The 14518-nt window shown below is 50.8% G+C and overlaps 1 protein-coding gene across 4 annotated transcripts in view; it reads left to right on the forward strand.

The window, feature by feature from the left end:
• Positions 1-14518, forward strand: part of abcc9 (ATP-binding cassette, sub-family C (CFTR/MRP), member 9) — a 38895-nt gene that overhangs the window by 14716 nt on the left and 9661 nt on the right. For all 4 annotated transcript variants that reach the window (XM_064319573.1, XM_064319569.1, XM_064319568.1 and 1 more), the window contains 17 exons: positions 967-1074; positions 2214-2286; positions 3339-3444; positions 5348-5449; positions 6020-6104; positions 6486-6566; positions 6890-7027; positions 7387-7512; positions 7808-7907; positions 8213-8436; positions 9342-9493; positions 9694-9763; positions 10255-10412; positions 10659-10751; positions 11666-11768; positions 12141-12251; positions 13282-13402. In XM_064319573.1, coding sequence (XP_064175643.1) covers positions 967-1074; positions 2214-2286; positions 3339-3444; positions 5348-5449; positions 6020-6104; positions 6486-6566; positions 6890-7027; positions 7387-7512; positions 7808-7907; positions 8213-8436; positions 9342-9493; positions 9694-9763; positions 10255-10412; positions 10659-10751; positions 11666-11768; positions 12141-12251; positions 13282-13402 — 1951 coding nt within the window. The remainder of the gene's footprint in view (positions 1-966; positions 1075-2213; positions 2287-3338; positions 3445-5347; positions 5450-6019; positions 6105-6485; positions 6567-6889; positions 7028-7386; positions 7513-7807; positions 7908-8212; positions 8437-9341; positions 9494-9693; positions 9764-10254; positions 10413-10658; positions 10752-11665; positions 11769-12140; positions 12252-13281; positions 13403-14518) is intronic.

The raw sequence follows: 14518 nt of genomic DNA on the forward strand, positions 1-14518 counted from the left end.
GGGAAGAAAAAAAAAAACCAGCCAGCGGCCCACACACAGGTATCTGACACCCCTGAGTAAGACCGGCCGGCCCACTTAAGCAGCACCGGGAGGAGCCGTATCTGTCTGCGGTGAAGTCCCCCCGAGCCAGAAACAGCCGAGTCACCGGGGCGCTACAGATCGCACGTCAGTTCCTACATTTCCGTTTTGCTTTTCGCTCCAGGGACGTTCCTGGATGAAGTAATCTCCACGATTAATCTTCGCTGCCGGGTTCGAAGCGAGCCCAAATCCACGTCAGCGTCTTTAAAAGGCAAAAATGTTGTTATTTTAAGCCTCGTCAGAGTCGGGAACGATGCGCCAAGATTCGCTAAAGCCACGTTCGGCCTGATGAAAAGTTCTGGCTGTTTTTTTGCGCGCGCAGACGGTACGCGCGGCTTGTTGCCGGGCTGCGTTTCCCCCGGCCGTGCTGTGCGTCGGGTTTCTCTCGGTGTTTCCTGGGGGTCGGCTCTCGTCGTGTCTCAGACACGTCCGCCATGTTGCAGGGCTCTAAAAAAAGCACCGTGAACGTGGAAATGATCTTTTAGACGAGCGCGATGGGAAACGTTTCAGTCTTGTCTCAGCAACTCTCCGTTTCTGTCAAGCACTCCGAGTTGCTGAACCTACAAACGATGATATAAAAATAAACAACTACATTATTATTATTATTATTATTGTTCTTGTTCTGTTTGTTTTCTTATTATTCTTCTACTTTCCAGTTGGAAAACTTTCAAGTTTGGCACATATGTAGAGGAATACTCCAAAGGGGGTATAGGGAGGGGAGGGGTGGATGTCCTGTAATGGATTCCCCTGCCTGGGGACTGTTTCTCTGGGGTCCTGGGGGGGGGGGCCTTGGGGAGATGGGGGCGGGGCCTGGGGGGATGGGGCGGGGCCTGTCCTGCTGTTCTCACATGCTCCCTCTCCTCTCTCTCCCCTCTGACCCCTGCGCAGACCAAAGCCATAAACAGGAAGCAGCCCGTGTGCTACCAGATGGACAGCTACGAGCAGCCGGCCCGCAGGCCACCGCGGCCCAACGAGACCGAGGACATCGCAGTCAAGGTCAGGGGTCACCAGCGACCGGCACCCGTTCTCAGGCCCCGTCGCACACATGCACACGCACACACGCACAGATACACATGCACACACACACACAGATACACACACACACACATACACACACACACAGATCCACATGCACACGCACACACGCACAGATACACATGCACACACACACACACACACACACACACAGATACACATGCACACACACAGATACACACACACACACACACAGATACACATGCACATGCACACACGCACATACATGCACACACAAGCACATGCACACGCACACTCACACACACAGACGCACGCACACACATGTACACATGCGCTCACACACGTACACACACACACAAAGATACACATGCACACTCACTCACACACGTACACACACACACGCCACGTGCTCACTGCACTCGTCCAGCTGCCAGAGATCAGCGCGACAGTAGCAGTCAAGGACTGTCTGTTCCCATCGAGACCGGTCCCTCCAGCCGCCCCGTCGCGTCCACACTGAGCACGGTGACGCACTCCCCCCCCCCCCACCCCGCTCTTCTCAGAAACGACGTCACCCTTTAAGCCCGTTTAACCGTCGGGTGGGTGCGTTTATTACCCACAGGCCCCTAAAATATACAGCCGCCCCGAGACAGGATGTCCGAGCGCGGCAGTCGCTCGATTGTTCTTTTCCCACACGCTCCCCGTTCCTGCACTTCCTGCCCGGTCCCCGCAGACGCGACCAGGCGAGTCCCTCGCTCGCCCGACGAGGAGGACGGCGACCCCGCGGGCGAGGAGGCCGCTCGCCGCGATCAGACCCGCGTGGGCCGTCCAGCCCCCTTTTCTCGTCGGGCCCGTTCCGTTAGCGCCTGGCCTCGGCGACGTTCGTTTGACGTGTTTTGCGACGTGTTTGCAGCGTTTGCACGTGAACGTTTTTCTCGTCCGCACACGTCCTTCTTAATACGCACGAGCCGGCTCCTGGTTAGTGGAGTCAGCTGGGTAACTGGGCTGAGTAAAACCCTGTCTGGATACATACGCTTTACAGTACAGTACTGTATTTTCTTCGTAGCTGAATGAACTCTGGAATCTTCCGTTGCTGGATGTTGTGTTGTCTCCATTTAGCCCGTTGTCTTTTTCTCGCGCAGGTGAGCAATGGATTCTTCACGTGGGGGAGCAACTTGTCGACGCTGTCTGACATCAGCATTCAAATTCCCACAGGTAACTCGATGCAGGCCCCTTAAGCCTGCAGTCCTTCACTGACATTTAGCAGACGCTCGTACCCAGAACGACTATCCGGCTAACACAAAATGCTCTCACAATGTTATGAGAACGTTTTAGTTTTGCAGATGCTCAGAATAGAACAGGACCTCCAGATGATGGGTATTTAAGTGGCTGGTAGCGTAGACAAACTTACAAGCCGCAGATAAAATTTACCAGCTTTGGCTGGTATTAATTTCCCACTCTGGTTTCATTGCGAACATAAGGGCAAAGGTCAGCGGGAAAATACAGTCCCAGGAGTACAAGTGCAAGAACTACAGACTCGACTGACGACATGTAAATGACCCTACTGCACATTAAACAGACAGGAAAAACCGCCCCTAATGAGCACTAAACTACATTTAAAACGAACAACATGGAAGAACAGCACGCTCTGAAAACAAACACCACAAAACCGCTTGCCAACAGTCGGCTCGTTAACGGGCGGTTTGCGATATGTGAAATGTGATTGGCTGACCTGATCGAGAGGAACAGGAACAGGACCCGCAGGACTGGCTGGATGTGTGGACCTGTGTCCAGTACGCGTCTCTGGACTCCATTTGGCCAGCAGCAGCTTGACTGTCTGAAACAGAGGGGGCTGAACTCAGTGCACTGCATCTACACTTTGGTATTTAGCAGATGCTCTTATGCAGAGTGACTCACACTGTCTGCATTCCTTACGTCCAATCCATTCATACAGATGGGTATTTACTGAACGTTAATTACCTTGCTCAAGAGGTGGCAATCAAACAAATTATCATTATTAGTATTTTGGTCAGATTTGTTAGAGTATTTTAAACTCATCTGTCAAAGTCAGTGGGGTCTCAAGGTCAGTGGCGTCTCTCAAGGTCAGTAGGGTCTCAAGGTCAGTGGTGTATCTCAAGGTCAGTGGGGTCTCAAGGTCAGTGGTGTCTCTTAAGGTCAGTGGGGTCTCAAGGTCAGTGGTGTCTCTTGAGGTCAGTGGGGTCTCAAGATCAGTGGCGTCTCTCAAGGTCAGTGGGGTCTCTCTGCAGGTCAGCTGACCATGATCGTGGGGCAGGTGGGCTGTGGGAAGTCCTCTCTCCTGCTGGCCATGCTGGGGGAGATGCAGACCATCAGCGGGAAGGTGCACTGGAGCAAGTGAGTGACCCCCGTGGCCCCCCTTTTCAGTGAAATGTTCAGAACCAGGTCCTCCTCCCTATATCCTACCCCTAACTCCCTAATGTCTACCAAAACTCCTTATCCCCCTATACCCTGCAGCTTACCCAAACTCTCTATCCTCTACCCCTATCTCCTATAGAATACTCTCTATCCTCTACCCCTATCCCCTATAGCCTATCCAAACTCTCTATCCTCTACCCCTATCCCCTATAGCCTATCCAAACTCTTCTCTACCCCTCCTAGCCTACCAACTCTCTATCCCTACCCTACCTGCAGCTACCCAAACTCTCTATCCTCTACCCTATCTCTATAGAATACTTCCTACCCCACCAAATCCCCTATAGCCTACCACTCCTTAAGAAAACTCTATTCTAAGACTCCCATCACACCCACTATCTCTTTATTCTATTTTACCGTACAACTCATCTTACCCATCCTCGTCCAACCTCCTTCCTGCGTTTCCTCTACTATCTTTGTCTTTCTAATCTGCAGTTCATCACTCACCTACCAACTTTCTACTACCTCAGCTAAACTCTCTTCCTCTACCCCTTACTGAGCCTACCCAAACTCTCTATCTTACCCTATACCCGAGTCCAAACTTTATTCTACCACTGCGCTCCAATCTCTTCCTCTACCCTATACCTGCCCTACCCAACTCTCTTCTTACCCCGCCCCTGCGTTGCTGAGGTGATCGTGTGTCTGTCTGAGGGTTGCCTTCAACCTCCCACTGGGATGTCGAAGTGTCGGCAAGACACCTAACTCTACTAACTGCTCTGCGATGGAGCTCATTGTAAGTGCTTGTAAGCGCTATAAGCTCCTTTCCATTACTATCCCTAGCCATCCAACTCCTTTGAGGTGTGTGTGTTCTGAGTGGCTCCCAGCACATCAGCTGTTGGGTCTTGTTAATTTTAAGCTGTCGTTCATCAGGGCCATCTTATTCCATCCATCATCCCATCCTTGCTGTGTTGCTGCTGTGTTTCTCTCTGAGTGTGTGATGTTCTTGGTGTTTTTTCAACGCGGCTCTTTCTGCGGGAGGGTTCCGGGGCACCGGTGTCATTGCGGGCGGGTGGGGTCTTGCTAACCGCGCACGCCGTTGTGTGGTTGTGTGTGCTTGTCCTTCTGTTTTCGTTGTGCCGGTGTGAGCGGCCCGAGGGGAACCAGTATTCCTTGCATCCCTTTCACGTCCTCGATCTTAGTCCATCAGACCGCCCTCCAAACGCCCTCACCCCGCGAAAAGCTTACGTCGCGGCTTTCGGGTTCCGGATCGGCCGCAGGCGTAGTCGCTGGCGGTCTGTTAAGGTGGAACTGCGAGAGTGCGAATGACGACGCGGAGCCTGCGTCCATGAGGGCCGGTGGCAGGCCGGGCTGTTCTCACGTCACGCGTGGGTGTGAGTGAGGCTGTCGGAGTGGCCTGCCATAAACGCCTTGACGTGACTCGCAGCGAGCGTGAGACAGAGCCTACCCGCTCCCCCCCACCCCCCCAATTGTACTCTGTCCAGTACAGTATAGTGCCACTGTGCTGCCTGTGAATGTCCCCCCCCCCAGCCCCCTGGTTTGGCTGTTTTTTAAAGCCTCTCTCTTCCCCCCATCAGTAAGTACAGTTTCTCTGTGGCCTACGCTACCCATAAGTCCTGGGGACTGATCTCTCTCCCCCTCGCCATCAGTAAGAACAGTTACTCTGTGGCCTACACTACCCATAAGTCCTGGGGGCTGATCTCTCTCCCCCTCGCCATCAGTAAGAACAGGTACTCTGTGGCCTACGTTACCCATAAGTCCTGAGGGCTGATCTCTCTCGCCCTCCCCATCAGTAAGAACAGTTACTCTGTGGCCTACACTACCCATAAGTCCTGGCTGCTGATTTCTCTCCTTCTCCCCCGCTCAGTAAGAACAGGTTCTCTGTGGCCTACGCTACCCAGAAGTCCTGGCTGCTGAACGCCACCGTGGAGGACAACATCACCTTTGGGAGCCCGTTCAACAAGCAGAGGTACACGCTCCTCTGTTCTGTGTGCCAACGAAAGGCAGTGTCATCAATAACTGGAGACACGCAATCCAAATGCAACGGCTCCACCCGATGAACTGTTATCACGGATGAGGCAAAGCTTACAGATGATAGTGAACCGGTGTTCAGCAAAGAACATGCAAGTGCTTTTCATGTCGTGTTTCATGCTAGTTAATTGTTTGTTTCTGTTTTCATGGACTCCACCCACACTGCAAACCAAAAATCTGCCTTTTAGTCTCATAATGAGATTTAACAAGACCAGGTCAAAACCTATTATATGGCTGAACCTAACACACTTCATCCGGCCGACCAATGGTGTAACTTCATGAAATTGGCCGACCAATGATGTAACTTCATCACTCAGTCGCTCGGTCACAGACATTTGCGTTTATAGGGCTGGCCCCGCTGTTGCGGTCCAGCCAAAAATGTCATTGGTTTCTTTCAAGTAGTAAATGCTAGTTTCTTTTAAGTTACTTTTTGCTTGATGAATGAAATTGTCAAAACGTTTTTGTTTTAGCCGTGGCCTTCACTGGTTGACGTGTGGCCCTTTTTCAGATACAAGGTCGTCATAGACGCCTGCTCCCTCCAGCCCGACATCGACCTCCTCCCCTTCGGGGACCAGACCGAAATCGGAGAGAGGGTAAGAAAAAGAAATTTTTGTTATTCGTTGGCTCCAGGCCAATGGCATCAAAAAATGATTATGGGCACAGTAACACAAGACTCTAATCTGTGACTCTCTGTACTCTCTGTATGTACACTCTGTACATCAAAAGATCACATGACACATTTTTCCAGAAACATTTTTTACAGGCATTTTGTACTTATCTAGAGCGACACACATTTTTACATAGCATTTACATTGCATCCATTTATACAGCTGGACATATAGACTGAAGCAATGCAGGTTAAGTGTTCTATGCGGGAATCGAACCTGTGACCTTTAGGTCACAAGGCCGGTTCCTTACCTGTTATACCACGCTGCCACCCAATGTCGTTCAACCTCAACCTCGTTCAACCTCAGGGGATCAACCTCAGCGGGGGCCAAAGGCAGAGGATCTGCGTGGCCCGAGCGCTCTACCAGAACACCAACATCGTCTTCCTGGTGAGATTCCGACCGTTCGCACCCAGGGCAAGGAGCTGGCTGACAAGGGGGGAGTTCGCGTTCCCTGGGGGGTTGGGGGGGGGGTGGACGGCGGTTTGTCGGGGCTATGAATTGGGGTGCTCACTCTGCCCCAGAGTGGGCGGGGGGAGAGGCCGTGCAATGGGGGAGGTCAGAGGTTGGTGGGGGGCGTGGGCTGCAAGCTGAGGTTTTTGGAGAGGGTGGTGGGGGGGGCGGGGGCTGGTACCTGTGGCACAGATGACGGGATGGTTCCTTGCCCGCGTCCCAGCGGCTAAAACAGGGTCTGCCTGTCATTCCGTCGCCAGGACGACCCTTTCTCCGCCCTGGACATCCACCTGAGCGACCACCTGATGCAGGAGGGTATCCTAAAGTTCCTCCAGGACGACAAGAGGACAGTGGTGCTGGTGACCCACAAGCTGCAGTACCTAATCCATGCAGACTGGGTGAGTGAACAATATACTGAAAATATCCAGAAAACATACTGAAAATATATTCTGAAAATATACTGAAAATATATCATCAAGGTATTGTATCCCTTCGAAATGTATGGCAAAATATACAGATTACTGCCATTTTTAGAGATTGGTACTTATATAAATATATATTTCAAAAATAAAAATATTGAAATACTAATACATATTTTAAAAACACCCAAAGTGAAAAATTGTTCAGTTTAGCATACCTGAAGTGTAACGCCATAGAGTTTAGTATCTGAACAGTATGGGCCCAGGTTGGCCGAGACCCTGTCCCGCGTGCAGCCCTTGGCATTTCGCGGCTCTGACTCTCGCTCGCTGGGTTTCAGATCATCGCCATGAAGGACGGATCGGTGCTGAGGGAGGGGACCCTGAAGGACATCCAGAACCACGACGTGGAGCTGTACGAGCACTGGAAGACCCTCATGAACCGGCAGGACTCTGAGCTGGAGAAGGTGAATAACCCCCCCACCACCACCCCGCGTTGAGACCAGATAAGCCATCTGTTATTGGCTGTTAAAATAGTTACTTTGGTAACTGTGTGGTACTCCAGTTAAAGGCATACTATGCAGGATTTCTTCGCCTGTGTATACAAGCAAAGATAAAGTTATGAAGAGAATGTTCCCTGGACTTGTTCCAAACAAGTTCCGTCAAAGTCGGAAAAAGTAAACTTATCAGAATAAGACTCACTGGTAATGTCCTATAATGGTTATTTAGTCATAATTTAGACATAATGTTGCCGTGTTGCAGGACACTGAGCCGGACAGCCAGACCGTGCTGGAGAGGAAGACTCTGAGAAGAGCCTTCTATTCCAGGGAGGCTAAAAACCAGATTGATGATGAAGATGAAGGTAAGATTATGACGAAGCTTATGAAGGTAATGAGGCCCCCTGCCTTCCGGCTGACGCAAAATACCGCCCAGAAGAAAGAGAGAGGTGTTGAGACTAGAAGAGTCAGTGCCCAGCTAACACAAAGTGTTCTCACAATGTTCCTGGAATGTTTCGTCAATGTTATAACGTTGCCGCTAACGTTGTATGTTAGCTGAGATCCAAGCACGGCCAGCAAGCTCGTTCACTCCAGAAAAAGCTGCTTACTACAGCCCCGGTCATCTTGGGGATTTATTGAGCGACGGCCTTTTCCTCTTCCGTTCACCCAGAGGAGGAAGAGGAGGACGACGAAGACGACTCCCTGTCCACCACCACCAGCAGGCGGTCGAAGATCCCGTGGAAGGTGTGCTGGTGCTACCTCTCCTCCGGCGGCTTCCTGCTGGGCGCCATGATGATCTCGTCCAAGCTGCTCAAGCACTCCGTCATGGTCGCCATCGACTACTGGCTGGCGGCCTGGACCTCAGAAGCGGCGAACGGGACGGTCAGCTCCACGGTGAGGAACCCCCTCTTCTCCGTTTAAGGCTCTTTCCCCCCTTTTTCCCCCCCTCACAGTTTGGACTGCCCAACAGCTTCTGGTCTGATACAGAAGTAAAAAAAAAAAAACACATCACTTTAAATATTGACGGTTTCTTTCTTCGAGCCTCAAAGGCAGGAACCTCAGTGTCATTCTCGATCTCCTGCTGTCCTTTCCACCACATGTCAACAGTCTCGTCAAAACATAATTTTTTCACCATAGAAATATTGCTCGCCTTCACTGTCCACCTGCACTGCTGAATGCTTAATTCACGCTTTTATTATCTCCCGTCTTGACCTGTAATTCTCTGCTCTACGGCCTCCTTACTGACTAAACTGCGACACGTCCAAAACTCTGCTGTGAGAATGTTAATTCACACTAGTACCCGGCAACACATCGCACCCACTTTAAAAGACCTATGCTGGCTTCCCATCAAAGCACATAGAGTCTCAATTACAAAATTCCTTTGCTCACCTACAAAGCTCTCAATGACCTGGCCCCTCCCTACCTCACTCATCTGCTGACTGTGTACGCTCCCCCCCCCAGCACCCTCCACTCCACTAATACTGGCACTCTACTCACCATCCCAAAATTTGGTGTACTCCCTTCTGTTCTGTATTGCCGTCCTAGATGTATACATTTTGCCATCAGTATCTACTGTACTTACTATTTTCACCATTTTAACTGAAGTGACCTCTGGAAAGGCATTATAGAAGTACAATTTATTATTATTATTATTATTATTATTATATCACTTGTATCTTGATCTTCTAGTACTTTCACGTTACACTTGTATCTTGTATCTGTATGTATCTGAATAAAATGTCGTGTATAATCATTTTTGGGTGACCTGTGCCCCCTGTACTCCCGCCGTGTGTCCCCAGCCCAAGTCCTACGTGCCGGTGTTCAGCGCCCTGTGCACGGCGGGCATCGTCCTGTGCCTCATCACCTCCCTCAGCGTTGAGCTGATGGGACTGTCGGCAGCCACCAGCCTCCACCACAACCTGCTCAACAAAATCATCCACGCCCCTATCAGGTACCCCCCCCCCCCCCGCCCCTCCCAGGACCCCACGCTTTCTAAGATCGTGCAGCGCAGCGGGTTTCGCTTGTTTAGGGCGTTGGCTGTATCGTGGGGGCGTGTTCTAGATCCAGTCTTTCTGTTGCTTGTACAACGATGGGAGGAAGTTACTTGGTCTTTTTTTTGTGACGCGAGTGTCGTTTGATCTCTGTTTATAGATTCTTTGACGTCACCCCCCTTGGGCAAATTCTGAATCGCTTCTCCGCAGACACCAACATCATCGATCAGGTACGGTTGGGGGGATTCGTCCTTCCCCCTTTCACTGCAGCGATACTGTGGGAAAGGACAGCTTGTGGAGGAAACCTTAACTGGCGTCATGTTTTAGCAGGACAGTTTCCAGGTCCTAGCACAGGCTTCCAGGAAGTGGGTTCTGGGAGCAAAGAGCATTTGGCTAAGTGGATGATAGAGAATGAGACTGAACGCTCAGTGAGTGACTGCAGATGAAAATGAGCTTTATAGCTAAATGTTGCACTCTTACGTAGACGGATGTGAGAAGGTGGTGATTGTGCCTGACAAATAAAGGCAATCATTAAATGCACAGCTGTCCCCACAGTGACCTTTGAGAATGCAAGTCACAGTGGTGATGTGTGAGAGGTGATGTCACAGTGGTGATGTGTGAGAGGTGATGTCACAGTGGTGATGTGTGAGAGGTGATGTCACAGTGGTGATACCTCAAATCTGACGTCGCCGTGGTGACTGTTCTTCCCGCCGTCCCTCAGCACATTCCCCCGACCCTGGAGTCCCTGACCCGCTCCACGCTGCTCTGCCTGTCCGCCCTGGGGGTCATCGCCTTCGTCACCCCCACCTTCCTCATCGCCCTGGTGCCCCTCATCGTGGCCTTCTACTTCATCCAGAAGTACTTCCGGGTGGCTTCAAAGTGAGAGCCAGGGCCCAGTGTGCAGTGCGGTCTGTGCTGTAAACCCTGAACGCTGCAGGTCTTATCGACCGCGAGTGAGCTTCCTGTGTAATGCTGCGTCGTGCGTAGGAAAGTCAGTCTTGAGTACTGCAGAGAGAAAGACAGACCAGACAGCGCCTGGGTGCGTTTTTCCTGCAGCGGGGCTGTAACGCAGTGTGTGACGCGCTTTGTGACGCGCTGTGTGACGCGCTGTGCGTCTGTGCTCAGGGACCTGCAGGACCTGGACGACTCCACCCAGCTGCCGCTCCTGTGCCACTTCTCCGAGACGGCCGAGGGGCTCACCACCATCCGGGCTTTCAAGTGAGTCCTTCCTTCCATCCTTCTATCCTTTCTTCCATCCTTCCTTCTTTTTTCCATCCTTCCTTCATCCATCGTTCTTCCGTCCTTCTTTCCATCCTTCCTTCCTTCCTCACTCCATCTCTCCTTCCTTCCTTCGTCCTTCTTTCCTTTCTTTCTTCATTCTTCCATCCCTCCTTCCTTCCATCCTTCCTCCACCCTTCTTTCCTCCCTGTCTCTGTCTGTCTGGGCACATGCAGAGAGGCTTACATTAATCCAGTATTAAACAGTCCACTCTTCACTCTCCCTCTTAAGACAGACTGTCTTTCCTATGCGTGTTATGACTGTCTCAGCTCAGGCGGTTAATAGGGGGGTCAGCACAACCTCCTCCAAACACCATTATCCCACTTTGGCTTTGCGTTTGAGTTTGGCCGTGCTGTGAGGGCCCCGAGGTCAACCCTGAACAATCTCTCCCAACAGTGTGATAATACTGAACAACCTCAATAACCTGAACACTGTGATAATACTGAACATCCTCAATAACCTGAACACTGATAACACTCAACAACCTCAATAACCTGAACACCGTGATAACACTCAACAACCTCAATAACCTGAACACCGTGATAACACTCAACAACCTCAATAACCTGAACGCTGTGATAACACTCAACAACCTCAATAACCTGAACGCTGTGATAATACTGAACAACCTCAATAACCTGAACACTGTGATAACACTCAACAACCTCAATAACCTGAACGCTGTGGTAACACTCAACAACAAAGAACATTAACCTGAACACTGGCTATTGCATTGTACAGATTTTCTATGTTTCTTAAAGCGGCTGTGTGTATTTAAAGCAAAAAAAAAAAAAGGTTTTTGTGGTTTCTCTCATCTGCATTTCTGGACTCTATGTTCCACCTTGGACCCCCAGACATGAGGCTCGTTTCAAGCAGAGAATGCTGGAGCTGACCGACACCAACAACACAGCGTACCTGTTCCTCTCTGCTGCCAACCGCTGGCTGGAGGTCAGAACGGTAAGCAAATTATCATACCTCCCAGAATGCACACGGGTTAGTCCACCGTACAAGTACTGGTAAAAGGAACAGATTAACTTCTGCCTTCTGCTCTTGCGTCGTGAGCAAATTATTCTGCTGGTGCTAAGCTAAGCGCTAATAGAAGTAATTAGTGCATCTCGTGTTTTCTGAACACCAATACAGTGTTGAGCAGCACCAATGGTGTTCGCTGAGCATTAATACAGAGGCGAGAGTACTTCTTGTGTTTGCTAGACACTAACACAGAGGTAAGCAGCACTGGGGGTGTTTGCTAAGTGCGAATACAGGAAGGTCAACAATAATTCTGGCACTTAAGTGCTAACTGTATTCTCCGACTCTCTCTCTCTCTCTCAGGACTACCTGGGGTCGGTGATCGTGCTGACGGCCGCCGTCGCCTTCATCGCGGGCTTCGGGCAGAGGCTGAGCTCGGGCCTGGTGGGCCTGGGCCTGACCTACGCTCTCACCGTAAGCTCCTCGGCCTCCTCCCGCTGACGCGCCTTACGGAACGTTCTGTGAAACGGTTCGACACACGGACTTTTACATAAAAAATACTGCGCATTTTAACGGTCATTTATTTTACTTCACCTTCAAATAATGTCAACAGAACCGTTAAACCATGGTAGCAAAATCTGAGGGGTAGCACCCTTTTTGGGACTGGACAAAAACAGCACACTGGATACTGGGTAGGTTTTCCTAAGCGTGTAGGGTCAGTTTGTTCGGTCAGTCAGAACACCAGGTGTCCAGTGTGCTGTGCGATGTGTAACGTTGTAAAACAGTCGCTGGCTCGTTTGAAAGCGTCACCCGCACAGGTCTGCCACAATTGCAGTTGGCACAGGGGCGAATCATAATGGCGCGGTGACCGTAGCAAACTTGGAGCGAAAAGAACGGCCAAAAAAAAAAAAACAGAAAACCAAACGACCACACAAGGCTGTCAACGTACGAGCGTGCGGCAGTGTGGGGTCGGACGAGCACGTGAACCCGAGGTTCGGGTCCGGGTGGGTCCTGGCGGCTGGGTGCGTCACGGAGTCGGTCCTCGCCTACTCGCCGTTTTAGGCGTGCGCTTGTGAAGTCCAAGGGGCCCCGTCGGCTATTAACAGGACGCTAACGAGAAACGGGAACGTGGGAAAAAATAGAGGGCCGGACTGCCTTTGACCTTCAGATAGCTGGCCTTTCCCCGACCCATCCCATAATGCCACGGCTAAAGAAGAAAAATAATAAATTCTCAGCACGTGATTGGCTAAAATTATTCATCGTTCGATTCAGTTCACCTGCTGGTCCTTGTACAACGTGCGCTAACCGTTGAGTGTTTACCAAAATTTAATCCTCACCACCTGAAAGACAAGTTCACCACCTCAAAGATTGTGAACCTTTGAGAGTCGTTCCTAAGCTACCGTTTGCCGTTTCGTGGTAATTGTTGGATTTCTTTCCAGAATAACGCACCGCAGACTTCATGGAATAACGTCAGCGCAAACCCGTGTGCTTTCATCCGCTTCAGGTGACAAACTACCTGAACTGGGTGGTGAGGAACCTGGCTGACCTGGAAGTCCAGATGGCGGCCGTGAAGAAGGTCAACAGCTTCCTGAGCACCGAGTCGGAGAACTACGAGGGCTCGATGGGTAAAGGGCTTTCTGCTTTCCCAAACACGCCATCTTCCCTGAGAGAGAGAGATCTCCAGGTCTCTGGTGATGGCTCATTCCAAGACAAAAAAAAAAAAAACAGAGCCTGTTAATCCATCTGCTTTTTCTCGTGCACCATTTATAGAGTGGGACCGGACAACCTGACAAAAGCCCGTTTTTGGTTTCCAAACGCGAATGTTATCTTGCAGCAGGAAGGGGGGGGGGGCAGAACCCAAATGTTTCGTAGTTCTCTGTCCAAAGCTGTGGGGGTTTATGTGCACCGTTGCCATGGTGGCAGGATAAGAGAGAGAGAGAGACACGTCAGAGGATGTAAACACATACCTTTGGTTGGGTGGGAAGGGGGGGGGGGCGAAGCCGGGGGCCCAGCACAGCAGGGTCGTCTCGACGGCGGCGGCTGCCGTCGGATTGCCCGTCGTCCTCCGTGACGCACTGGAAAAGCACTGCCAATAATGGCGGAAATTCCCCGGCGGCGTGGAAACGTCCGCTTGAATTTGAAAGCCGGCTCGTGTCCCGCTGAAGCTGTGTGGCCCTTGGTTTACAGTGTGATATAATTAGCTCTGTGTGGCCCCTGGTTTACACAGTGTGATATAATTAGCTCTGTGTGGCCCCTGGTTTACACAGTGTGATATAATTAGCTCTGTGTGGCCCCTGGTTTACACAGTGTGATATAATTAGCTCTGTGTGGCCCCTGATTTACACAGTGTGATATAATTATCTCTGTGTGGCCCCTGGTTTACACAGTGTGATATAATTAGCTCTGTGTGGCCCCTGGTTTACAGTGTGATATAATTAGCTCTGTGTGGCCCCTGGTTTACAGTGTGATATAATTATCTCTGTGTGGCCCCTGGTTTACACAGTTTGATATAATTAGCTCTGTATGGCCCCTGGTTTACACAGTGTGATATAATTAGCTCTGTGTGGCCCCTGGTTTACACAGTGCGATATAATTAGCTCTGTGTGGCCCCTGGTTTACAGTGTGATATAATTAGCTCTGTGTGGCCCCTGGTTTACAGTGTGATATAATTATCTCTGTGTGGCCCCTGGTTTACACAGTGTGATATAATTATCTCTGTGTGGCCCCTGGTTTACAGTGTG

The sequence above is a fragment of the Anguilla rostrata genome, chromosome 19 (genome assembly GCF_018555375.3).
Source record: "Anguilla rostrata isolate EN2019 chromosome 19, ASM1855537v3, whole genome shotgun sequence".
Taxonomy (NCBI): Eukaryota; Metazoa; Chordata; class Actinopteri; order Anguilliformes; family Anguillidae; genus Anguilla; species Anguilla rostrata.